The sequence below is a fragment of the Lithobates pipiens genome, unplaced genomic scaffold (assembly GCF_037356315.1).
Source record: "Lithobates pipiens isolate NorthernLeopardFrog02 unplaced genomic scaffold, aLitPip1_a1.2 Scaffold_30, whole genome shotgun sequence".
Lineage (NCBI taxonomy): Eukaryota > Metazoa > Chordata > Amphibia > Anura > Ranidae > Lithobates > Lithobates pipiens.
Window position 1 is genome coordinate 36946379 of NW_027507791.1, and position 26741 is coordinate 36973119.

General features: G+C 46.7%; 1 protein-coding gene across 1 annotated transcript in view; it reads right to left on the reverse strand.

Annotated features, from left to right (window-relative positions):
• LOC143942631 (NACHT, LRR and PYD domains-containing protein 12-like) overlaps positions 1-26741 on the reverse strand; it is a 1996551-nt gene that overhangs the window by 1895624 nt on the left and 74186 nt on the right. Inside the window, exon 3 of the mRNA XM_077463989.1 lies at positions 11956-12021. Coding sequence (XP_077320115.1) covers positions 11956-12021 — 66 coding nt within the window. The remainder of the gene's footprint in view (positions 1-11955; positions 12022-26741) is intronic.

The following is a 26741-nucleotide window of genomic DNA, read 5'->3' on the forward strand; positions in this document are numbered from 1 at the left end:
AACACCCAGAACAAATGCTTTTTCTCAGTTCCAGCAGGAAGGTTGTAGGGATCTGATGTCACAACATGACACAGCATAGAAAGAATAGCTGACTGCAATTTGAGACCTGAGTGGATAGAGTAAGCACCCCCTCTGCACAAACACATAGGGACACATAAACAGCTGAGATGTGTTATGGGGGTGGAGTAATCTCCTGGGATTATGTGGTATCACGTTAGAGACTGTCAGAAATGATTGCTGCAGATAGAAGAGGAATGAGGCTCAGTTCACACCATTGGAAATCGGATGCAGAGAATTCGCATTAGCAGGAGATTGTGACTGTATCTCTTTAGAGCCGGTTCACATATCTCTGTAGTGGGTCCGGTGCGATTTGCAGAAGAATGCTGTTCATCTTTTGGTCAGTTTCAGGTGCAAATTCAGCCCAAAGTTTGGGCTGAAATCAGACGTGAAACGGTGAACCAGGATGCACCGGACCCCTGCTGTGAGCCACATGAGGCTCATACAGTGGGGATCGAAAGTTTGGGCACCCCAGGTAAAAATGTGTATTAATGTGCATAACGAAGCCAAGGAAAGATGGAAAAATCTCCAAATGGCATCAAATTACAGATTCAACATTCTTATAATATGTAAAAAAAAGTTAGATTTTATTTCCATCATTTACACTTTCAAAATTACAGAAAACTAAAAAAGGCGTCTGCAAAAGTTTGGGCACCCTGCAGAGTTAATATCTTGTACTGCCCCCTTTGGCAAGTATCACAGCTTGTAAACTCTTTTTGTAGCCAGCCAAGAGTCTTTCAATTCTTGTTTGAGGTATCTTTACCCATTCTTCCTTACAAAAGTGTTCCAGTTCTTTGAGATTTCTGGGCTGTCTGTCACGCACTGCTCTTTTAAGGTCTATCCATAGATTTTCAATAATGTTGAGGTCAGGAGATTGTGAAGGCCATGGAAAAACCTTCAGTTTACACCTCTTGATGTAATCCCCCATGGATTTTGAGGTGTGTTTAGGATCATTATCCATTTGTAGAAGCCACCCTCTCTTTAACTTCAGCTTTTTCACAGATGGCATCAAGTTACCATCCAAAATTTGCTGAAATTGTATTGAATCCATTTTTCCTTCTACTCGTGAAATGTTCCCTGTGCCACTGCCTGCAATACAACTCCAAGGCATGATTGATCCACCTCCATGCTTAACAGTTGGACAGAGGTTCTTTTCATTAAATTCTGTGCCCTTTCTTCTCCAAACGTACCTTTGCTCATTCCGGCCAAAAAGTTCTATTTTATTCTCATCGGTCCACAGAACTTGTTTCCAAAATGCCTCAGGCTTGTCTTTATGTTCATTTGCAAAGTTCAAACGCTGATTTTTGTGGTGAGGACGTAGAAGTGGTTTTCTTCTGATGACTCTTCAATGAAGACCATATTTGTACAAGTATCTCTTTATAGTGGAATAGTGTACCACAACCCCAGTGTCTGCCAGATCTTTCTGGAGGGATTGTGCAGTCAAACGTGGGTTTTGAATTGCTTTTCTCACAATACTGCGAGCTGTTCTGTCTGATATTTTTCTTGGTCTTCCAGATCTTGCTTTAACTTCCACTGTTCCTGATGACTGCCATTTCTTAATTACATTCCGAACAGAGGATATTGACTTCTGAAAAAATTTTCTATCTTCTTATAGCCTTCTCCAGCTTTGTGAGCGTCAACTATTTTCAGTTTCAGTTTTCTAGACAACTGCTTGGTGCTGATTGTTGGGGCACGGTCAGATGAGTCTGGCCATTTAAAACCTTTGAGATTGACATCACCTGGTCTTCCCAGGTTTGATTGAGAACAATCCATGACACTGGTAGGTCTCAGCTTTGCAAAGGGGGCAGTGCATGCTTTAAATTCTGCAGGGTGCCCAAACTTTTGCAGACGCCATTTTTTTGTTTTCGGTAATTTTGAAAGTGTAAATGATGGAAATAAATCTAACTTTTTTTTTTTACATATTATAAGAATGTCTAATCTGTAATTTGATGCCATTTGGAGATTTTTCCATCTTTCCTTGGCTTCGTTATGCACATTAATACACATTTTTACCTGGGGTGCCCAAACTTTCGATCCCCACTGTATGTGAACCATGCCTGAGACAGCAAACAGAAATCACGCAAAGTGCTTTGGACTGCAGCAAGTACACACTATAGAGGGATTTGTTAATTTTTCATTTCAGAGGTTTACAACCACTTTAAAGAGCACCTGTACCCAGACTATGAACACCGGGGCTTATTCACATCATAACAGGTGAGCTGTGTTTAACTGCTTTAATCATTGCAGGTTCAATGCATAGACACAAAACAAATCTGTTACTATTTGATGCACAAATATCATGAAGTACGCAAAAATCTAGATTTTTTTGTTACTCACCGTAAAATCCCTTTCTCTGAGATCATTTATGGACACAGCATCTTCTTCATTATCCATGACCATACAGGGTTTTATAGCCCCACTTACAGGAGTAGGACACTAGGTAGAAAAAAATTCAGCACCTCCTATGGGCAGTCGTCTCTGAGTATAAAACTCCCTCTCTGCTACAGGCCTCCAGTCAGTCACAAAACTCCATAGAGGGGTGGGTGGTGTGTCCATCAATGAACTCAGAGAAAGGGATTTTGCGGTGATTTACAAAAAAACTTGAGAAACAGATGCCTGATGTTGGAATGCTTAGGAGCCGCTAACCACCCTAGTGGAGCGCACCGTAACAGGGAAGGGAGGTTCCCCCCATGCTATCATGGGCACTGTAGAAACATCAGTATTCTTAAAGCCGGGTCTGTATGAGGCCTCCCTGTACATGTCAGGCTCTGACACAAGGTATGCGACAGCCACATCCACAAGTGAGATTATCTATCAGCACATCTACAGGAACAGGACTGACACCTTCAGGAGGGGTCCAGGGGGTAGCAAGCTCCTGAGACTCCATAGGGACAGCACTACCCAACAGGTGCTGCTGCAACTAGGGACCCCAAGGTAAAGGAAAGAGACCACCCCAGGCTGCCCAGCAGAGAGAGAGATAGAGGGATACCAGGGAAGGACTCCCCACAGGCTGCCATATGCTACCAGAAGTCAGAAACATGTCTCTGCCACCGTGTACCACTCAGAACTGAACCACCAGGTTCTAGGGACCACTCCCACATCCTCTGACCCTCAGAAGCCAAGGGAAGGCCGCTGCCATGGGCTACAAGAAAATGGCAATTCATGACCACCCTGAGCCAGCTCTCTCAGACCATACTGGGTTAGGGAAAATGGGCACTGAGCATGGAAAATGCAGGATGTCTCAAAAAGTAAAGGTAAAATGGTGGCTGTGGCACCTGGAAAATAACTGCCGGACAAAAATAGCCACATGGCAGCCATATGAACCTATGCTGGACCCAGAGATCCTCCTCTCCACTGAAGTGGGGGGTTGTCACCCAGGGGTAACACTGACACAGACTATAGGTGCCCAGTCACATGTGTCCACATGAGACATTTAACTCATTGGTCACCCCAGTCCAGGATGAGGCATAGTTGCTGTCAACTGAGAGCAGAGCTAGCGGTCTGTGTGCTCTTGCTGGTCAAACTGGGGTAACCTGACTGTTGATAGAAGATCTCCACATCCCAAAAAAATCCCCAAAAAAAAATCCCAGGAAAAGGAAAAAATAAGATAGCTATAAGTCTTAGCATAAAACAATACATCCATACTCCTGGCACTAGGCATAATGACTGGAGGCCTATAGTAGTGAAGGGGTTTTAAGTCCAGGAAAGACTGTCCATAGGAGGTGCCAATGTTTTTTCTGCCTAGTGTTCTATTCCCGTAGGTGTTGCTATAAAACCATGTTTGGTCCTGGATAAAGAAGAATGATTATATGGAAAATAGCCACGCTTGTGGAGAAAGGTCACAATAGATAGGTGTCACGTACCTGGTTGGAGAGCCCAAACGTGCAGGGAGAGCCCCTGGAGGTGGAGACAGGGATTCAAGAGTCCGGAGGACACAAGTGCCAGGCCGGATAGCAGAGGGCAGGCACAGCCGGAACAGGTAGCTGACTGGAACGGTAGGTGCAACTAGCGCTGGAGGCCGAACAGGAACTGCTGGAACAGCTGGCACAGGTAGTCAAGCAGGAACCACAGGGGAGTTGGTGCTGGAACTCGGGAGGACAGGCAGACGTAGTCAGAAGCGAGCCGGGTCGGTAACTATCGGACAGCAGAGGTACAGAGCAGAAGGCAGAAGCGTGGTCAATCAGGCAAAGGGTCGGAGGCAGGCAGCAAACAGACAAGGTCAAGGAACAGGCCGGGTACAGTATCAGGAACACACAGGAACTGGTAGCAGAAGTCACAGGAACGCTGTAGACAGGACAGCACCGTGGAGCAGAAGCTGATCCCTTAAATAGCCTGTTGGGCGCCAGGAACGGTCGCACGGTACGTTTGCGTACCCCCGCGGGTGACCGTGCTCCCGTTCGTGACCCCGCGTACGCCCGATCGGGTTATCGCGCACCCGCGTGCGCTCGCTCGTATCAACGCGCACCCGCGTGCGCCTGTTAGGGACAACATGCACTCGCATGCGTTCGTGTGCGCCAACCCACGTCCGAGGGCACCGACGATCCTTTTGTACAGGAAACCTGCGGGTAAGTCTCCTATGTACGATCGGGATGGTGGAACGATCGTGACATTGCCCCCCCCCAAGGGGCAACCTCCGGATGCCCAATCGTGTCATCTTGTCCGGATGAGACCTTTTGAAAGCAAGGATCAGTCTCTTTGCATGCAGGTTGGACTCTGGTTCCCATGAATTCTCCTCAGGGCCATAACCCTTCCACTTAACCAGGAACTGAGTTTGATTCTGTCTTCTCCTGCAGTCCAGGATGGACTCGACCTCATATTCTAATTCCCCATCAATCATCACGGGTTCTGGGGGGTTGGCATTCCGATCGGTAAAGGGGTCCGGAACCGCAGGTTTGAGTAACGAGGCGTGAATGACCGGATGGATCCGAAACGACTCCGGGAGTTTCAGTTCAAAGGCCACGTCATTTAGCTTCCTTACAATAGGAAATGGACCCACGAACTTCGGGCCCAGTTTCCTGGATGGGCAGGCTAACTTCAGATTCAGCGTAGACAACCAGACCTGGTCCCCGACCTGGAGGTCGAGCTCCCCTCTTCTCTTCCTGTCAAAGACCTCTTTATAGTGTTCCTGAGTCTTGGCCAGAGTTTCTTGAAGGATCTTATTGTTGCTCTTGAAGAAATTAAGATCTTCCTGTACCGCCGGTACTGAACATTCAGGGAGATTACCGGGTAGAGAAAGCGGATGGAAGCCAAAGTTTGCAAAGAACGGGGACTGTTTGGTAGCCGAATGGATGGAATTGTTGTATGCAAACTCTGCTAATGGCAAGAGCGATGCCCAGTCGTCCTGGGAGAAGGAAGAGAAACACCGCAGATATTGCTCTAGTGTTTGGTTGGTTCTCTCGGTCTGGCCGTTGGTTTGCGGGTGATAGGCCGAAGAAAAGCGAAGAAAAGTGAAGAAAAGCGAAGCTCAATTCGCAGGGCCCCACAGAGGGCTTTCCAAAACCTGGACGTAAATTGTACCCCCCTATCAGAGGTGATGTCAGCAGGGATACCGTGGAGCCTTACCACTTCTTTAATAAAGATCCTAGCCAACTCCGTGGCCGACGGGGTCCCCTTCATGGGTAAAAAGTGGGCCATCTTGGTAAACCTGTCTACCACCACCAAGATTGTGGAGAAGTCTTCAGAGGGAGGTAGTTCCACGATGAAGTCCATGGATATCATCTTCCAAGGTCTATCCGGGATGGGCAATGGTCTCAGCAAGCCCCAAACCTTCGATTTGCTACCCTTATTCCTGATACATGTGGTGCACGCCTCCACATATTCCCTGCAGTGCTTTTTCATTTGTGGCCACCAAAACGTGCGTTGGAGCAAGTCCGTGGTTTTGAACACCCCAAAGTGGCCGGCCAGTGGGTGGTCGTGGCAGGAGCTGAGAACTGCGGTACGTATTTCTTGGGGAACGTAGATTCTGTCCTGATGCCAGAGAAGACCATCTCTGGGGGTTAGAGAGATGTCAGGTGGGAGAGCGGGATCGCTGTAGGCCTGCTTAATTCGGGAAAGTAGACTCTCCTGAAGCAGAAGAAAGTTTCCTGGGGGAAGAATGGTATCAGGAGTAGGGAGCTCCACTGATTCATTGTACATCCGAGAGAGAGCATCGGGTTTCACATTCTTTGATCCGGGCCTGTACGTGATGTGGAACACAAATCTAGAAAAGAAGAGTGCCCACCGAGCCTGTCTTGGTTTCAGACGCTTGGCCGATTTAAGATACTCTAGATTTTTGTGATCAGTATAGACCAGGATTGGGTGGGAAGCGCCTTCGAGGAGGTAGCGCCATTCCTCCAGCGCTGCTTTGATTGCCAGCAGTTCTCGGTCGCCGACGTCATAGTTCCGCTCTGCTTCCGAAAGTTTGCGGGAGAAGAAGGCCACCGGGTGCAAAAGTGACTTAGGTCCCTGTCTTTGGGAGAGCACTGCCCCAACTGCCACTTCCGAAGCATCCACCTCCAGGATATAAGGCAGCGCAGCGTCGGGGTGTCTTAGGATTGAGGCAGAGACGAACAGGTCTTTTAGGGTTTTGAAGGCTTCTTGTGCCTTAGGGGTCCATTGAAATTTTTGACCCTGTTTGGTCAGATCGGTGATGGGGGAGATGATGGAGGAAAATCCTTTGATGAATTTTCTGTAAAAATTAGCGAACCCTACAAACCGTTGGACCCCTTTTCTGTCAGAGGGAGCGTGCCAGTCTAAAATAGCTGAGATCTTCTGGGGATCCATCTCTATTCCCTTTACAGAAATGACAAGTCCAAGGAATTGGATGCTTAGCTGTTCAAAAACGCACTTTTCTGGTTTGGCGTACAGACCATGGAGGCGGAGTCGAGCCAGGACCTTCTTCACATGTTCCCGATGTTCGGCTAAAGAGGAAGAAAAGATTAAAATATCATCGAGGTATACAATCACAAACAGGTCTAGGTAATCTCTGAAGACATCATTTACAAAATGTTGGAACGTAGCAGGGGCATTACAGAGTCCAAAGGGCATAACTAGATATTCGTAGTGCCCGAAGCGAGTACGAAAGGCGGTCTTCCATTCATCGCCTTCACGAATGCGAACGAGGTTGTAAGCACCCCGTAGGTCTAGCTTGGAGAATACTTCGGCCGACCCCAGTCTCTGAAACAGTTCGGGCACTAACGGAAGAGGGTATCGGTTTTTAATTGTGACTTTGTTGAGTGCTCGGTAGTCCACACATGGCCGTAAGGAGTGGTCCTTTTTCTGGACGAAGAAAATCCCTGCCCCTGCCGGGGAAGTGGATGGCCTGATAAAACCCTTCTTTAAGTTATCGTCCAGGTAGGTTTTCAGGGTTCCCAGCTCGGTCTCGGATAAGGGGAAGATCCTTCCGAAGGGGATCTCCGCCCCCGGGAGCAATTCGATAGGGCAATCATAAGGTCTGTGGGGAGGTAAAGTCTCAGCGCCCTTTTTACTAAACACATCCACAAATTGGTGATAAGCCTCGGGCACAGCCTGTCGGATTTCGGTGTCTGTTTCCAAGCAGAGCAGTGAAGGAGGGTCCGTATTGACGACCGGGAGGCAGTGCTGACGGCAATAGGCAGACGGAAACTCTACTCCTCCAGTGAACCAATTTATCAGAGGGTTGTGAGCCTTCAACCAGGGCATGCCAAGGATAACGGGAAAATGTGGAGACTTGATAATGTCCAGACACAGGAACTCCTGGTGGGCTCCGGCGATGATGGCATGAAGAGGGAACGTCTCCTGGGTCACAGGTCCGGACTTTAGAGTGGAACCATCGGCCAAGTAGATTGAAAGTCCCTTTACCCTAGGCCGAAGGGGAATGTTGTTCCTTAAGGCAAAGGACAGGTCCATAAAGCCGCTGCAGGCCCCGGAATCAATAATCGCGTTGACGCTGATAGTCTTTCCGGAGAACTGTAAAAGAAGAGGCACAGCCAGATGAGAGATGGTACTGGTACTTGGCAGGGTAGAAGGAGAAGCAGGGGGTATAAGAAGGCACTTACGCGACTTGGCAGGGCAAGTGCGAACATAATGTCCCGATTCCCCGCAGTAGAGGCAAAGGTTACCGGCTCTTCGGCGTTGGCGCTCTTCAGGCGTCAGAGATGGGCGAAGTAGACCCAATTGCATAGGTTCTGACGAGTCCGGAGAAGACGGGGCAGGAACAGGAGGAACCGGGGGATTTTGACTAGGAACCCGTGGCAACATCCAGACGGGGCGAGAAGTAGAAGAGGAACGCTCAAGACGACGTTCTCTTAGGCGCCTATCGATCTGGACTGAGAGATCGATGAGTGCTTCAAGGGTTTCAGGGATTCCCACGCGAGCCAGTTCATCTTTTAATGATTCTGAAAGTCCCATGCGGAACTGGTAGCGGAGGGCTGAGTTATTCCACTCCGTGTCGGCACTCCAGCGTCTAAACTCGGACACATAATCCTCCACTGGCCTGCGACCTTGTTGGAGCACGTGCAGGGCTGCTTCTGCGGTAGCTGCAAGCTGGGGGTCCTCATACAGCCGAGACATTGCTTGGAAGAAGGCGTTTAAGGAGTCCAGAGAAGGGTCTTTACGTTCTAGGAGACGGTGTGCCCAGGCTTGAGGCTCGTCGGTTAACAGAGAGATGACGAACCCCACTTTTGTTGCCTCGAGGGAAAAGGGTTGAAGAGCGAAGAAGAGCTCACAAGAGTTCCGAAAGGCCCTGAACTTGTTTCGGTTGCCGGAGAAACGGTCTGGCGTAGGGACCCTTGGTTCAGGCGGCATCATTACCACTGAAGGCGGAACTGAAGGTCCAGGGACAGCTGGGGCTGCGGCAGATAGGGCCTGGACCTGTTCTTCCAGATGGCCGTAGCCTTCTTGCAAGTTCTTCACGGCCTGGGTGAGGCCGGCTAGGTGGCGGCAAAGCTCATCCATTGGGGAGGCTCCCTGCGAGGGCTCGGTCATGGCTGTCCTGTACTGTCACGTACCTGGTTGGAGAGCCCAAACGTGCAGGGAGTGGCGCCTCGTAAGCCTCCGGCTCGAGAGCCCCTGGAGGTGGAGACAGGGATTCAAGAGTCCGGAGGACACAAGTGCCAGGCCGGATAGCAGAGGGCAGGCACAGCCGGAACAGGTAGCTGACTGGAACGGTAGGTGCAACTAGCGCTGGAGGCCGAACAGGAACTACTGGAACAGCTGGCACAGGTAGTCAAGCAGGAACCACAGGGGAGTTGGTGCTGGAACTCGGGAGGACAGGCAGACGTAGTCAGAAGCGAGCCGGGTCGGTAACTATCGGACAGCAGAGGTACAGAGCAGAAGGCAGAAGCGTGGTCAATCAGGCAAAGGGTCGGAGGCAGGCAGCAAACAGACAAGGTCAAGGAACAGGCCGGGTACAGTATCAGGAACACACAGGAACTGGTAGCAGAAGTCACAGGAACGCTGTAGACAGGACAGCACCGTGGAGCAGAAGCTGATCCCTTAAATAGCCTGTTGGGCGCCAGGAACGGTCGCACGGTACGTTTGCGTACCCCCGCGGGTGACCGTGCTCCCGTTCGTGACCCCGCGTACCCGCGTACGCCCGATCGGGTTATCGCGCACCCGCGTGCGCTCGCTCGTATCAACGCGCACCCGCGTGCGCCTGTTAGGGACAACATGCACTCGCATGCGTTCGTGTGCGCCAACCCGCGTCCGAGGGCACCGACGATCCTTTTGTACAGGAAACCTGCGGGTAAGTCTCCTATGTACGATCGAGATGGTGGAACGATCGTGACAATAGGATGACAGTTATGGGGAAGGTGAATGCATGCTATCGCACTACCAAATATTTATCAAGAGGTTGCTGCCTCCCTAAATGCACGGGCTTTAATCAAAGAACCGTGCTTTGATGATAAATGATTAATATGGGCTATTGGCGCTACCTCCAATCTATATGTTCAAACTATTAAGATTATTAAAATTACCGTTAGTGAACCTCACCGTTTCCCAGGCTTAAAGTATATCTATATTAGTGATGTATCCCTTTCCCTACTCCTATATGCATAGATTGATGGCTTCACTGATATAGATCCATCCACATAGGTAGTAGCCTCTATTATTGAGTGATATATTCTATCAGGGGACTTTGAGTCAAAAATTGGATATAAGAGGGAAGAATAATAAATATAAACACAATCTGTAAATACACTAATTATGTTTGATTCCACTAAGTTGTGCAAATTTCCCCTCACAAGTGTGAACAAGCTGATTTCCAAAAAATACATCATATAGTTATTCTATACATTCCAGTGACCTTATTTGTGTGTACATAACACCTATCAACTAGTGTGGATTAATTTAATCAATCCCTTAATCATCAGTCCACAGATGAGTAGTTTCTATGCGAACCTCAACCCAAGAAATTATATATCAAGGGGGAAAGCTTATTCCCCCTATTTTTCTAAAAACAACGTAAAGTGAATTTTCTATATATATCAGTATACAAATAGTGCAAAATTATATCCCAAATTGTGATAACCTGTGAAAAAAAATTCCCATTCACATGGGAAGTGAAGAAAAATATATAAAAAACCAAAAAAGCAAAATTAAAAATTTTGATTGAGAAGAATTGAAAAGAGTTGAACGGAAAAAGTGAAAAACCTAAACCAATTTTTAAATAACAAAATAGTCCACAGTAGTTCTTCTGTCAGATGTCCACAGATATACAAATATTCTGCTCAGGAGAATCAAAGAGGGTGGCTTTCGTGTTCATGAAAACTTGAACAGGAAAAACAATCTTGTGCCCGGTAGTAGTTCCTCAAAAGGGAAAAAAAAACAACTCTCATGGTGTAGTATGTCAGGTACCCAGAAAAACTTAGTAGGTTGAAAAATGAATTATAAATGTAATACATTTTATAATTTTATAATTTATAATTCATTTTTCAACCTACTAAGTTTTTCTGGGTACCCGACATACTACACCATGAGAGTTGTTTTTTTTTCCCTTTTGAGGAACTACTACCGGGCACAAGATTGTTTTTCCTGTTCAACGAATAAGATCCTGCGAAAGAACGCGGAAGACATAGCCGAGTGGTGGAATCCTCAATAGCAAAGTGCAAAGTGGAGCAGAACCTATATGCCTACAACCCCCTAGGGGGTGCGTGGATCTGGTGAGTGGGGACCCAAGAGGGGGAATGAGCACGGAAGTCACCATAAGTTTTCATGAACACGAAAGTCACCCTCTTTGATTCTTCTGAGCAGAATATTTGTATATCTGTGGACATCTGACAGAAGAACTACTGTGGACTATTTTGTTATTTAAAAATTGGTTTAGGTTCACTAACGGTAATTTTAATAATCTTAATAGTTTGAACATATAGATTGGAGGTAGCGCCAATAGCCCATATTAATCATTTATCTGGATAAAGAAGAGGCTGTGTCCGTCAATGAGCATAAGAAAAATCTTCCTTTATCTTTATAGAATGCAAGAAGGTAAACAAAATATTTAAGATATTACAGATGATAACTAGGAATGTAATAAGGAATTCATAAACACATCTGCTGGGTTATGATGTCACAATACCTCACACAGATAAAAGCATTCTGACATCTGAAGTTGTCAGGCTACAGTTTATAAAGGGCAATACAGAATACAGTGGTCCATTGGTGAGAACACGTTTTATAGATCCATTTCCTGCAATGAGCTTCTGGCCGTGGAATAAAATGGAATACAATTTAGTGTTCAAGAACTATGAACCTGGTAAGAGAAGACAGACCCCAGATCCAGTATAATCCGTGTTCATCGATCATCATTATAATTTCTAAAGATTCAGATCTAGAAGTCCTCAGTGGAGTAGATGGTACAAATAAAGTGTAATTATTTCAACACCATCTCCGCACCTTACACAAAGTGATTCCTGTGATAGATACACTACGGGTTTTATTTACCTTTCAGCTCCGGAGTCAGGGAATGTCCGAATTCATCCAGCAGAATCAGATCCGGCAGACCCTCACCTATAGAGAGGAATATAAGATGATGGCTCTGAGTCATGTATGATTGAAGCTGACCTTTCACACCTAAATACACATCACAATTATGTCCACACAACAGAATATAACAAATCCTATGTTACATGTAACATATCAGAGTAAAGTTCTCCATATTCTGACCATATATAAATATACAGAAGTGATCTGATTAGGATTGTAATCTGAATAAGTGTAAGGAATAGAGTTGGAGTGTGATATTGGAGGGGAGAGAGATAGAAAAGGGCTCTGTTCATTGCTACTAGCAAGTTAGTGTGCTACAGTGTAGAGTGAAAACAGTGATAGTGTAGTGTTAGTGCAGTGTGACCATTCATTCTTATAGATTAGTGTTTCAGGGGGTGTTTACTGCAGGATATTAACCACTTGCCTACCGGGCACTTAAACCCCCTTCCTGCCCAGACCAATTTTCAGCTTTCGGTGCTCTCACTCTTTGAATGACACTCAGTCATGCAACACTGTACCCAAATTAATTTTTTGTCCTTTTTTCCCCCACAAATAGAGCTTTCTTTTGGTGGTATTTGATCACCTCTGGATTTTATATTTAGCGCTATAAATGAAAAAAGACTGAAAATTTTGAAAAAAAAACCCACATTTTTCTTTGTTTCTGTGATAAAATTTTGCAAATTATTAACTTTTCTTTATAAATTTTGGCCACAATTTATACTGCTACATATGCTTGGTAAAAGTAACCCAAATTAGTGGATATTATTTGGTCTTTGTGAAAGTTAGAGAGTCCACAAGCTGTGGTGCGAATCATACAAAATTGATCCCATCTGATGTACTGGTGGCGGATCTCATTTATTGTGACCCGAACAAGCCAGGAAAGTACAAATATCCCCCAAATGACCCCTTTTTGGAAAGTAGACATTCCAAGGTATTTAGTAAGAGGCATGATGAGCTTTTTGATGTTGTCATTTTTTCCCACAATTCTTTGCAAAATGAAGATTTTTTATTTTATTTTATTTTTTTCCCACAAAATTGTCATTGTAATAGGTTATTGCTCTCACTTGGCATGTGTATACCACAAATAATACCCCAAAATAAATTCTGCTACTCCTCCTGAGTATTACAATACCACGTGTGGGACTTTTCCACAGCCTGGCCACTTAGAGAGGCCCAACATGCAAGGAGCGCCATCATGAGTTCTAGGAGCATAAATTACACATCTAACTTGTTGACTACCTATTACACTTTTGAAGGCCCTGGAGCACCAGGACAATGACACATGACACAGATGTGGCACTGATGACAGATGGCACTAATTCGTGGCACTGATGACACGTGACACTGATGACAGGTGGCACCTATACATGGCACTGACACGTGACACTAATATGTAGCACTGAAGACACATGGCACTAATACGGGGCACTGATGACAGATGGCAGTAATATGTGGCACTGATGACACATGACACTATTATGGCACTGATGACAGATGGCACTATGTGGCACTGATGACCGATGGCACTATGTGGCACTGATGACACGTGGCACTGATGGCACTTATATGTGGCACTGGGGACAGATGGCACTGACAACAGGTGGCACTGGGGACAGATGGCACTGAGGACAGGTGGCACTAACAGGTGGTAGCGGGGGCAGATGGCACTGACAGGTGGCAGTGGGGACAGATGGCAGTGGGGACAGGTGGCAGTGGGGACAGATGGGAACTTTATTTTCATTATTTTTTTATCTCACTAACCATTGCATCTCTGCAGCGATTCATCTCTCGCTCCTGACACGCTGTCTCTGTGTGAGGAGATACATATGAGATCATCTCCCATTAGACAAGCTGATCTCACTGTAAACGGCCACTGTGACTGGCTGTGTCCAAGGAACACGGCCAGCACAGAACTTCTCCGATGCACGCCCGCGGTGACGTCCAGGTCCTCCTGTTTTACAGCTATAGCTGTCTTTTGGCTATAGCACAGGCGCGAAGTGGTTAAGGTGCATTATCGCATGTTCACTGCAGTATAATAAGGTGCATTCATGTATGTTTCCTGCAGTATATTGGAGGTGCGTTTGTGTATGTTTACTGCAGTATATTACATTTTTACACAGTTAGGTTGAAAAAAAGTCCATCCAGTTCAACCAAAAAACATACAATCCCATATACACACACACACAAACACACACACAATCCTACACCAACAGTTGATGCAGAGGAAGGCAAAAAAAAACAGAAAAGCATGATCCAATTTGCTCCAGCAGGTGAAAAAATTCCTTCCTGATCCCTTGAGAGGCAATCGGATTTTCCCTAGATCAACTTTACCTATAAATGTTAGTACTCAGTTATATTATATACATTTAGGAAAGAATCCAGGCCTTTTTAAAGCAAATCTACTGAGCTGGCCAGAACCACCTCTGGAGGGAGTCTATTCCACATTTTCACAGCTCTTACTGTGAAGAAACCTTTCTGTATTTGGAGATGAAATCCTTATTCCTCCAAACCTTAAAGTGAATTACTCACTACCACGTTCACTATATGGACCACTTGTAAGAAGGCTGGCCATAGGCTAGTCTGCATTTGTGGGAAGAGTCTGAGGGGTACATATCCCTCCTCTTCTGCCTTATCCTGCATGTGCTCGTATTCAGGGTCACGGCTGATGCACTTCAGTTCCTGTTTTTCCCTTATTGTGTGTTTTTTGGCAGCAACAGTGGTGTCGGTTCCTCTCCCGGTGCTCACGCCGGGTACCATCAGGGGAACCGCCTGTCTACCCATGCATCCAGGGCTCAATCTAGCACCATTGAGGAGGCCGTCCACCCGCTTATTCCGGTGCTCACGCAGGGTACCATCGGGGGACCACCCGCATGTCCACCCACATATTCAATGCTCTATCTGACATCATCGAGGGGGCTGCTCACCTGCTTCTCTCAGTGCTCACGCCGGGGGGGGAAGGGGGCGTCCATTCAAAATTTCTCCCAGGTCTCCCTGGCATCAGGGGGTTGTCCGTACACCCACTTCTCCCAGGTCATGCCGGTGTGGTGCCGAAATTGGTTTCATCGGGGGGCCTGTCTCCTCTGGCTCTGGGCTGGGATCGGAGCTCCCCCCTCCAGCCAACTGCACTCCAGCTCTTCATAGTCTCCGTCCCTCCAACCCGCTTCACTGCAGCTCCTCCAGCTCTCGGAAATATAGTCACTCTTCTACCACCCCTGCCCCCATGTGCCCCCCGGTTTCATGGGGAAACCATCTGTTATCATTTGACCTCTCCATGCCTGTACCAGGCTGCAATTGCAGCTCCTGAACGTATATCCTCAAGTCTTGGAAGTTACTATATTCAATTCACAGGGGGTGCTGACCAGCAGGTACATCGGTCAGCACTTTGTGAGGCCTGTTTGTGGCATGTCTTCCTACCAGCTTCAGGGGGGAGAGGGGTCAATGAGGGCACTACCAGGATGGGTGGGGTGGTTGGTGGTCAGTTCATAGGATTCCTTGCCTGTGTTCCTGTCATAGTGTATTTCTGTCATAGCATGTTCGGTCATAGCGGTTCTGTCAGCAGGGCTGCCATAGCAGGTTGTCTTAGCGGTTAGCTTTTCTGTCACATCGGTGCTACCTCAGCAGGTTCTGTCACAGCATTTCAGTCATAGCGGTTCTGTCATAGCGTTTTCAGTTATAGCATTTTCTGTCACAGCATTCAGTCATAGCAGTTCTCACAGCGTTTTCAGTCATAGCGGTTCAGTCATAGCATTTTCTGTCACGGCATTCAGTCATAGCGGTTCTCACAGTATTTTTGGTCATAGCGGTTCTGCACACAGCATTTTCAGTCATATCGTTTTCAGTCACAGCCTTTTCAGTTGCAGTGTTTTCTGTCATAGCGGTTCTGTTAGAGCATTTTTAGTTTTAGCATTTTTCAGTCATAGCGTTTCAGTCATAGCATTTCAGTCATAGCGTTTCAGTTATAGCGTTTCAGTCATAGCGTTTCAGTCATAGGGTGTTCAGTCATAACATTTCAATCATATTGGTTCAGTAGTAGCATTTCAGTCATAGTGGTTCTATCATAGGGTGGTCAGTCATAAAGTTTCAGTGGTTCAGTTGTAGCGTTTCAGTCATAGCAGGTGCTGTCATGTGTTCAGTCACAGCTTTCGGTCAAAGCATGTTCTGTCATAGCAGGGCTGTCATAGTGTGTCACAGTCATAGCGGGTGCTGTCACTATGTGTTGAGTCTAGCATTCTAGTCTAGCGTGTTCAGTCATAGCGGGTGATGTCCTAGCATGGTCGGTCAGTGTGTTCAGCCTTAGCATCTTGGTCACAACGTGTTCAGTCATAGCATTCCTCTCCAGCGTGTTCTGTCAGAGGGGGGCTGTCATAGCGTGTCATAGTCACAGCAGGCACTGTCATAGCAGGTGCTGTCATAGTAGGCACTGTCATCATGTGTGCAGTCACAATGTTCCAGTCACAGCGTGTTCAGTCATAGCCGGTGCTGTCATAAACGCGTTCTGTCAGTGTGTTCAAGTCGCAGAGGGTCCCAGTCACATCGGGTTCCAGTCAGAGCGGGTTCTGTCACAGTGGCTCTGTCATGGCATGTTTCTGTCATAGCAGATCGGTCACAGAGGTTCTTGTTAGCGTGGTCTGTGGTCCTTTCACAGCGGTTCTGTCACAGTGTGTTTGTCATAGCATTTCTGTCATAGTGATTCTGTCAGCGGTTATGTCCAGCATGTTCTGTCGTAGCTTGTCCATGTCTCATCGTACCTTTCATTTGAGGTTCTTCGTACACCTGGGTTTAGTTAGCAGCCCTCAAATCTCAGGATCTGTCACGTCTACAGATCAATGTGGGTTGAGGTTTCATACGATGCACATTCATTTCATTACACCTGTACGACTACCCACCATGGCCTGTGGGTACAATCGCCTTGAGTGTTTCAGTTTTACTACCTGTCTCTGTGCTGCAGTTTACTCAGGCTCACTTACCACATACATTAGGGGGCGTCATCAGGTTCATCCTCACACTTGTGTAGGCACAGAGGAGTGGTGTTTTCATGTCTGGTTGTCTGTTGGCACTTCCATAGTTTGTTTTTCTTGGGTTGGGCATGCCGCACATTTTGGAAGCAACTATTCATGTTCATCTCTTCAACTTCACGTGGGGGTTTGGAGCATGGTAGTCCTCCGTCATCAAGGAGTTGGTCCATACTAAAGCACGCAGCAGAGCATTGTCACAGGGGCTTTCCTTTCCTGGCCACAGCCAGGAAGGCAGTTTGCTTCAGATTGTTTCCAATTCTGTCCCAGCTACTCCCATCCACCAGCATGGAACAGGTTCTGGGCATTATTCTTTTAACGCAGATTTATGTGGGATAATTTGCTCTCCACGGTCTGTTATGGTTCCAACACAGGATGGAGGTGATCAAAGCTCGCTCGGTCAGGGACAGGGTGTCAGCACACCTCCAGCTCCTGCTCTTCATACATCCCCTTGGTTCACCGGGCTTGTTAAGCCTTCTGGTTTAAGATGCCTGAGCCAAGCATGTTCCTTGCCAGGGGCAGTGTCGGAATCTCCCATTCCCGGTCTTCAGACAGGCCTGCCGGAGGCACTGGTCAGGCCTGCATGTGGGCCTCATCACTATCTCGTCAGATTCTGTTGTTATAGTATCTTGACAGACAGTCATGCTTTCGTTGCCATTAAGTTACTGGAGGCGGTATTTCCTAGGGTTACTTGTCTGGTTCTTTACCTTCATTCTGAAGGTATGGGGCAAGGACACCAGGGTGCCCAGTGGCAAGTTTCCAATATTGTTTGTTACATTTTGGCTGCTCTCTTTCCTGCTTATCAAGGTACTCATTTGTGGATATATTGATGCAGCACTTGCTACAGTTGGGGGGGTGTAGCGGCATCCAAACTGATGTCATCATTCTTGCATTTCCATCACACCTGCCCATTGGTGGGGCAAGTCGATGGTGCGGATGTCATGTCAACACTGGGCTTACCCTTGGGTCAAAAGCAGTCCTTGCTTCGAAACCTTGCCAAGCATTCTTTTGGGGTCTTGGGTACCTGCAGGGGGGTCAGGGGTTAATTCATTCAGGTCATGTCCTGTTACATGAAGACCCTGGTTACCACCCAGGGATCTATAGTCTCTCTCAGGGTGTGTGCTGGGCCAATGATCCCTTGACGGCCCACAAAGTGGTAGGTTTGGGCAAAACATCATTGTTATTCTGGGTTCCATTCTCAGCGCAATCTCTTGATTACGATGTTGCCTGGAGAAATACTCAAGTACATCAGACCAGTGATTGTTTGTCTGACCCCAGCATGTTTCAAAAGGGGGCTAACAGTCACTTTGGGTATGCTGAAATCATGCTATGAGACTTATTCCCCAGAATGAAGTTCGGCCCTCCTTCCTCTATTCAAGACTCAGCTTGGTGGTCAGGCCACAAGTAGAAGCTTGATCCAAGTTATATAGTGTGAGACCAGGTTCTGGGTGTCTGGTAGGGTTTCTCCATGTTTAAATGGTGCTTATTGACTCAGCATATTGGTCTTATCTGCCAAAACTATCAAACACATCCATCCGGCATTTAGCACTTCAGACCCCTGCAAACTGCTGTCCATTTTTGCGGCTTACCCTCTCAAACTTCCCCATACCAAGCATAGACAGGCCAGGGGTTCGTGGGGAATTTTACTGTGTTATGCAACTGGTGTCTATTCGGTCTTCTCTGCCATTATTTGTCAAGGGATCCTTGGGTCAGCCTTGCTCCTTTTCCACTCACATGTCCTCACACTACAAGCAATTCGTTCCCAGGTCTGGGTTTTCTCAAATTTGCCCTTTATGGAAGAGTGGCAAGAAGAAAGCCATTGTTGAAAGAAAGCCATAAGACGTCCCATTTACAGTTTGTGAGAAGCCATGTGGGGGACACAGCAAACATGTGGAAGAAGGTGCTCTGGTCAGATGAGACCAGAATTTAACTTTTTGGCCTAAAAGCAAAACACTATGTGTGGGGGGGAAACTAACACTGCCCATCCCCCCTGAACACACCATCCCCACTGTGAGACATGGTGGTGGCAGCATCATGTGGTGGGGATGCTTTTCTTCAGCAGGGACAGGGAAGCTGGTCAGAGTTGATGGGAAGATAGATGGAGCCAAATATTGGGCAATCTTAGAAGAAAACCTGTTAGGCCGCGTACACACGCGGGGACTGTTCGCCCAACTTTGTCCGCTGAACAGTGTTTCGGCGGACAGTCCGCTCGTGTGTGGACTTTCAGCGGACAGTTTCAGCGAACAGTCCGCTGAACAAGGTTTTTCGGAATTTCCGAAAAACTGTCCGCTGAAACTTCCGCTGAACAGTCCCCTCGTGTGTAGGCTTGTTCGTCAAACTAAGTTCCGCGCATGCTCAGAAAGGATTTACACGCCGAAAGTTATAATGCAGTGTATAGGACGTCGTATTTTTCGTCCCGTCGTACGTGCCGTTCACATCATCGCGCACGGTTTCAGCAAACTGTTCGTTCGTCGTGTGTGGCCATGTCCGTCCATGCTAATTTTGAGCGGACTGTTTGCTGAAACTGTTTGACGGACAAAGTTGGGCGAACAGTCCCCGCGTGTATACGCGGCCTTAGAGTCTGCAAAAGACTTGAGACTGGGGCGGAGGTTCACCTTTCAGCAGTACAACGACCCGAAACATACAGCCAGAGCTACAATGGAATGGTTTAGATCAAAGCATATTCATGTGTTAGAATGGCCCAGTCACAGTCCAGATCTAAATCACATTGAGACTCTGTGGGAAGACTTGAATATTGCTGATCACAGACGCTCTCCATCCAATCTAACAGAGCTTGAGATATTCTGCAAAGAATGGGCAAAAATGTCCCTCTCTAGATGTGCAAAGCTGGTAGAGACATCCCCAAAAAGACTTGCAGCTGTAATTGCAGCGAAAAGGGGTTCTACAAAGTACTGACTCAGGGGGCGCTATACAAATGCCCCCCACACTTTGCACATATTTATTTGTAAAAAAAAAAAATTGAAAACCATTCATCATTTTCCTTCCACTTCACAATTATGTGCCACTTTGTGTTGGTCTATCACATAAAAGCCCAATAAAATAAATTTACAATTTTGGTTGTAACATGACAAAATGTTAAGGGGTATGAATACTTTTTTAAGGCATTGTATAGTATACTGACATTGTTTATACACACATATATCCATACATATCCAGTGTTTATACAGTGTATATATATATATATATATATATATATATATATATATATATATATACACTTTAGTCCATCCGGTCACCAGCTGTGCATGTGGGTACCGTTAGTACTTTCATGTCTATCATCACATAGAAAGCTGGACCCCTGCCTTATGTATTGAATGCTGACACATGTAGTCCATACATTTTATGTTACTATTATTACCATAGGGAATGCTGGTATTTGTAGCCCTTCTGTTTTTGGTTGTTTTTTGTTTATCATCATGAAGATAGCTGGCTCCTTGCCCTATGTATCAAATTCTGGTATTTGTAGTCCATATACTTCATGTTATCATCTTCATATGGTATCTTGGTCATCACTTTTTAGCTTTTTTTTTTTTATTATTTTAATTTTTTTGTTCTTTGCTATTTGTGCAGCATTTTATGTCATCATAATTTGTATTTTTTTTTTCAATCCAAAACTTTATTGAAAAAATTATTGCACATACAAAAATAAAGGGTGTCAAATCTGTGACAAATGTGTGTTACATACTTTTCCTTACATGAAATTATTTAGTAATATTTACAAAGGTATACATATAAATGAGAAATATCCTGGTTGGTACCAGTCATATACAAACAATCCCGTATGACAACCTGTTTTAGGGTCTCCCTTCTAATCATCTCTGTCCATCCCTCCAGGCCCACCCAGGGCACATATCGGTGCCCACCAAGAGTCTGTCCGACTATATACATGTTGCAGAATTCTTAAGCCATCTGTCCCAATTTTTTTCAAATTTGGAGGGGCATCCTCTATGGGTGTATATAGAGTTTTTTATATGGCAGTATGGCATTAACCTCCGTGATCCAGTGTTAGATATTTGGGGGATCTGGTCTCATCCACACTCTGGCAATAACTTTCCGTGCAGAGAATAGCGTTTCGTGTAAAAATAATTTAGTAAATTTATTAGAGTGAGGGTCCTGAAAGATTCCCAGAAGACACAGTTTTGGCTGAAGTGTTATAGGGGAGCCCATTGTGTCATGTAGGAATCTCACCACTTGTGACAAAAAAATCTGTATTTTGGGGCATTTCCACAGAAAATGAAAAAAGGTGCCAGTTTCTTGGGGCAGATATTGGAGTAATTACTTTTATACTTTGAAATTTTAAGTGGTGTGAGATATGCCCTGTGTGTTATAAAGATTTGGGTTAATCATTCAGAAAGTTTGGGAGATACCATTTTACATGTGTCTAGTGCATCACTCCACTCATCGTCTTCTATGGGTCCTATCTCCCCCTCCCACCTATTCTTTAGTGCGTAGGCCGCCACGGTCATTGGAGGAAGTGACAGCATAATATAAAATTGTGAGATTAGTTTTTTGTGGTCAGGGTTTTTTTATGGCTTCCATCAATGGATTGTTACCTAGAGAGAGGTCATCTAGGGGAAATTGTGCATGAAATGCGTGGCAAAGCTCTATGTATCTATAATATTGACTATCGGGAAGTGCAAATTCAGATTACAAGTTGTGAAAGAGACTTTAATTTTCTACCAGAAGTAATATGAGATAGGTAGAAAATGCCCCTTTTACTCCACATTCCGCTGTCTGGGATGTGTTGAAATTCGGGAAGGGTCCTGTTATGCCACAAAGGAGTGTATTCATGCAGGGGTGGGAGGTGTAGCTTTTCAGAGGCTATATTCCATATTTTCCTATAGTGGTAAACGAGAGTCTTGTGATCTGCTCTTCTGCCCACATTCTCTGTTCCCCCAGTAATCGCCACCATGGAGTCTAGAGTTGGTCTGATCCATTGTGGACATAGGACATTTAAGAACCCATCTTTATCAGTTTTGTCTATATGAAAGATTTGCGATATCTGGGCTGCAAGGTAGTATAAGTCAGGTAGGGCCAGTCCTGTGAGGTCAGTAGGTTGTTTGAGTTTGTGCCATGGAAGTTTGTGTCTGTTGCTGCCCCAGACAAATGGTTTTAGCAGGGCCTCCATCACCTTAAAATGCTTAAGCACCAAGTACACAGGGGAATACCAGATTATGTACAAATGTTCACGGTTCGTGTGATCTGTACTGTGCTTCTCAGCAACATGCCAGCTTTATAAAAATGACCTGGGATTAGGTAGGAAGACCTTATTTACAAGTAGGGGCTGTGAGGGAAAGGGAGGGGGCTGCTGGTGTACAGAGAGCGGCCAGAGTCTTTTGTGTGTACAGATTTGTGTATGCAGTGGTGTATTTTGATGTTGTGCTGCCCCAGGCAAGACTAAAATCAGGCGTCCCTCCATCTAAAATTGTCCCACCCCTTCCTACTCAAATGGATATTCAGGGCCCCTGGCAGCTGTGTGGGGTCCCTGTACAGGGTCCCTGGTGGTTGTGTTGGGTCCCTGGTGGTTGTTGTCATAGTTATGCAATAAAGTTCGTCTGCTTACCTGTCTCCATGTGTTCATTTCTAGAGACCAGCCGACCCTCACCTGACTGCTTTTATAATCCATCCTCTGGCATGGCTCCACCCTAGATCCTATCAGAGAACTCTATATTAACCTGTGCACTGCAAGCCAACCCTGCTGATCAACCTTTGTGTGTTAGCTTCCTGTTACCTACCGTGTGCTCTGCTGTTGTTACGTTACCGACTTTGGCGTGTCCTTGACTATCCCTGTTTGCCTGTGATCCTGACCTTTTGGCGTGTCCCTGACTATTCCTGTCTGCTTGTGGCCCCGACCTTGGCTTGTCCCTCACTATCCCTATCCTCCTGTTGCCTACTGTGAGTGTGAGCTGGGGGACCCTGGGGGTCGTGACCTGGAGCCAGTTTCAGCCAAGTCCATCCTCACCACTAGAGGCTCTGGTGAACACCTGCTGGCTCTAAGCCCTTGTACACACGGTCGGAGAATCCATCGGAATATGTCCTATTGGACCGTGTTGTTGGATAACCTGACTGTGTGTGGTATGCATCGGACTGTTTCCGTCGGAATATCCGTCGGACCAAATTTCCCAACTTGCTGGAAATATTTTCCAACAAACTGATCCGATAGGACATACTCCGATCATGTGTAGAGAATTACGATCGGACAATGTGCCACGCATGCTCAGATCAAATTCCTACATCAAAGCTATTGGCTACTAGCATGAACGTAGTCCCATCATAATGAAATGACGTCATCACGTTCTGAAAGATCGGATTTTTCGACAACTTTGTCCGACCGTGTGTATGCAACAGTTTCGGACAAGATCCGACGGACAAAATCCGACGGATTTGGTTGTCGGAATCTCCGACCGTGTGTACAAGGGCTTAGACTCCGCGCCCCAGGGAATCTTATGCTCTAACACAGGTGGGATCCATCTTGGTGTTCTGGTGGCCCTGCCTTCCTATCACCTTGACCCCCATCCGCAGCAGGCAGCCGTAGGGTCCACAACCTTGCGGTGCACTCCTGATCCCTACGGTGTGCATCTGTCACCTGGCCTCAAGGTGACCTGACAGTTTGATCAGCCATGGACCCGGCTGACGTGCCACTTCCTGCAGTCGATCCTTTGCAAGGCATAGTTCGGAGACTTGAAACCCAGGAATCTAATCAGACTCAGGTGATGCGATTCCTTCAAGACTGGGCTTCCCACTTCGAGCAACTACAGGCTTCCTTGGGGACCCTGAACCTGCAGCCTCAAGTACAGTCTGCGACTGCACCTATCGCACCAGTCGCATTCACGCATTCATTATTACTGCCAGCTCCGTTCCGTTTCTCTAGGGACTCCAAGGCCTGCAGGGGCTTCCTCTGCCAATGCACCATTCATTTTGAGCTCCAGCCTCAAAACTTTCTGTCTGACTGGGCAAAGGTAGCCTATATAATTTCCCTCCTCTCCGGTGAAGCTTTAGCCTGGGATGCTCCCCTGTGGGAGAAAAATGATCCAGTGGTTTCGAGCCTGTCCAACTTCTTGAAGCTCTTTCGTAATATCTTCAAGGAGCCAGCTTGGGTTTCTTCTGCGGCTAGTGCCCTTTTACGCCTTCGCCAAGAATCTTGTTCAGTGGGACAATATGCTCTTCAGTTCCGTATCCTCACAGCGGAATTGAGATGGAACAATGAGGCCCTGGTCGCAACCTTTTTACATGGCCTCTCTGACCGAGTGAAGGACGAATTAACAGGAAGAGCTATCCCCGCCGGTCTGGACGATGTAATTTCCTTATTCAATCAGATTGACATTCGTTTCCAGGAGAGGTCCTTAGAAAAAAGATGCCAGCACCCCCTAGGTCCTAGTCAGCCTGAGCTTTTTTCCCGCCGCCCTGTGGAGCATCCTCTGTCTGCTGAGGAACCCATGCAGCTGGGCCGGACCAGACTAACCCCCGAAGAACGTGCTAGACGCAGAACTCTGGGCTTGTGTCTTTATTGTGGGGGCAAGGGTCATTTTCGTGACTCCTGCAAGCTTCGTCCGGGAAACGCTCGGGTCTAATACATTTGGAAGGTGGAGTATTGGACCCAAAAACATCACCTTCTCGTCTTCTTCTTCCGGTGTTCCTCCATGTATGCACTTCTCCCCAATCAGTCCTAGCATATCTGGACTCGGGGGCTGCCGGCAATTTTATGGACTGGATAACTGCTATGAAGCTTACCCTTTCTCCCCTCGCTACTCCACTGGTAGTCTCGGCAATTGATGCCACTGTGCTCCCAGGGGGTCCTATCCATTTCCAGATGCTACCAATTAGGATGTCTGTAGGGATACTCCACCAGGAGTGGGTCTCCTTCCTCATCCTACCCAAGGCCTCTACCCCCATTGTATTGGGCCTTCCTTGGATACAGCTCCACTCGCCACATGTGGACTGGGTCTCTGGGCAGATCCTGGCTTGGGGTCCTTCGTGTTTCTCATCCTGTCTTCCCAAGGTGACCCCCAAGGGGAAACTTCCCATTACTACCACATCTGTATCGTCTGATCTTCCCGCAGCATACAGCGATTTCCGGGACGTGTTCTGCAAGAAGTCTGCTGAGGTGCTTCCTCCCCACAGATCTTTTGACTGTGCTATTGACCTTGTCCCTGGAGCAACCCTGCCCAGGGGTCGTACCTACCCTTTGTCCATTCCAGAGACCCAGGCCATGTTTGAGTATGTCGCCGAGAATCTGGAGAGAGGTTTCATCCGGAAATCTTTTTCGTTGCCAAGAAGGATGGTACCCTCAGATCCTGCATCGACTATAGAGGTTTAAACGCTGTGACTATCAAAAAACGATACCCCTTACCTCTAATATCTGAGCTATTTGACAGGTTGAAGGGGGCTTCCATTTTCACTAAGTTGGATCTCAGAGGTGCATACAATCTCATTCGAATACGGAAAGTGATGAATGGAAGACCGCGTTTAACACTAGGGATGGGCATTACGAATAGCTGGTTATGCCTTTTGGTTTGTGTAATGCTCCAGCTGTGTTCCAGAACTTTGTCAATGAAATATTCAGGGATCTACTGTACCAGTTTGTTGTCATCTATCTGGATGATATTCTCATCTTTTCCGAAAATCTACTTCAGCGCCTTAGAGAGAACAATCTCTATGCCAAGATGGAGAAATGTTCCTTTGAATGTTCCGAGGTCCTGTTTCTGGGATGTTTTGTTTCTAGTGTGGGTCTACGCATGGATCCCGGAAAGGTCTCAGCCATTACCAACTGGCCCCTTCCCGCTAGCCTCAAGGCCACACAGCGCTTTCTTGGCTTCACAAATTATTATAGGCAGTTCATAAGGATTTACTCTTCCATTGCCGCGCCTATTATCGCTTTGACCAAGAAGGGTGCGAATGCCAAAGACTGGCCTCCCGAGGCTCTCTCTGCGTTTCACAATCTGAAACAGGCCTTTGTCTCTGGACCTCTCTTGAGGAGACCAAATCCAGAGGACCCATTTTTTATTGAAGTAGATGATTCTTCGATGGGGATGGGAGCTGTGCTTCTTCAGGACTTTGAGAAGAAACGTCAACCATGTGCATTCTTCTCCAAAAAAAATTCTCAGGCAGAGAGAAATTATGCCATTGGTGATCGGGAACTTCTCGCAATTAAATTGGCGTTGGAGGAGTGGCGTCATCTCTTGGAAGGTTCCCCTCACTCCATAATGATCTTTACTGATCATAAGAATCTACAGTACCTACAGAATGCTAAACATCTGAACCCCAGACAGGCCAGGTGGAGTCTCATCTTTTCCCATTTTAAATTCACGATTACGTACAAACCTGGTTCCTGCAACGGTCGAGCTGATGCGCTCTCTAGGTCATTTGACACTTTGGACGAGGAGTCCAACCCTGATCCTGAGCCGATCATTCCTACCTCATGCATTGTTGCCCATTCTACCACCCTGGAATCAAAAATTCCTCCTGGTAAGACCTTTGTTCCCACGGAGCTAAGAACTAAGATCCTTCGTTGGGGACATGATTCCAAGGTGGCGGGTCATGCTGGGTTCCTCCGATCCTTCCTACTCATCAGTCGTCACTACTGGTGGCCTAATCTCCGCTCGGATGTTAAAGACTATGTTAAGGCTTGTCACGTCTGTGCTCAGTCTAAATCTTCCACTCAAGCCCCTGCTGGTCTTCTCATGCCCTTGCCCATTCCTAAGGAGCCCTGGT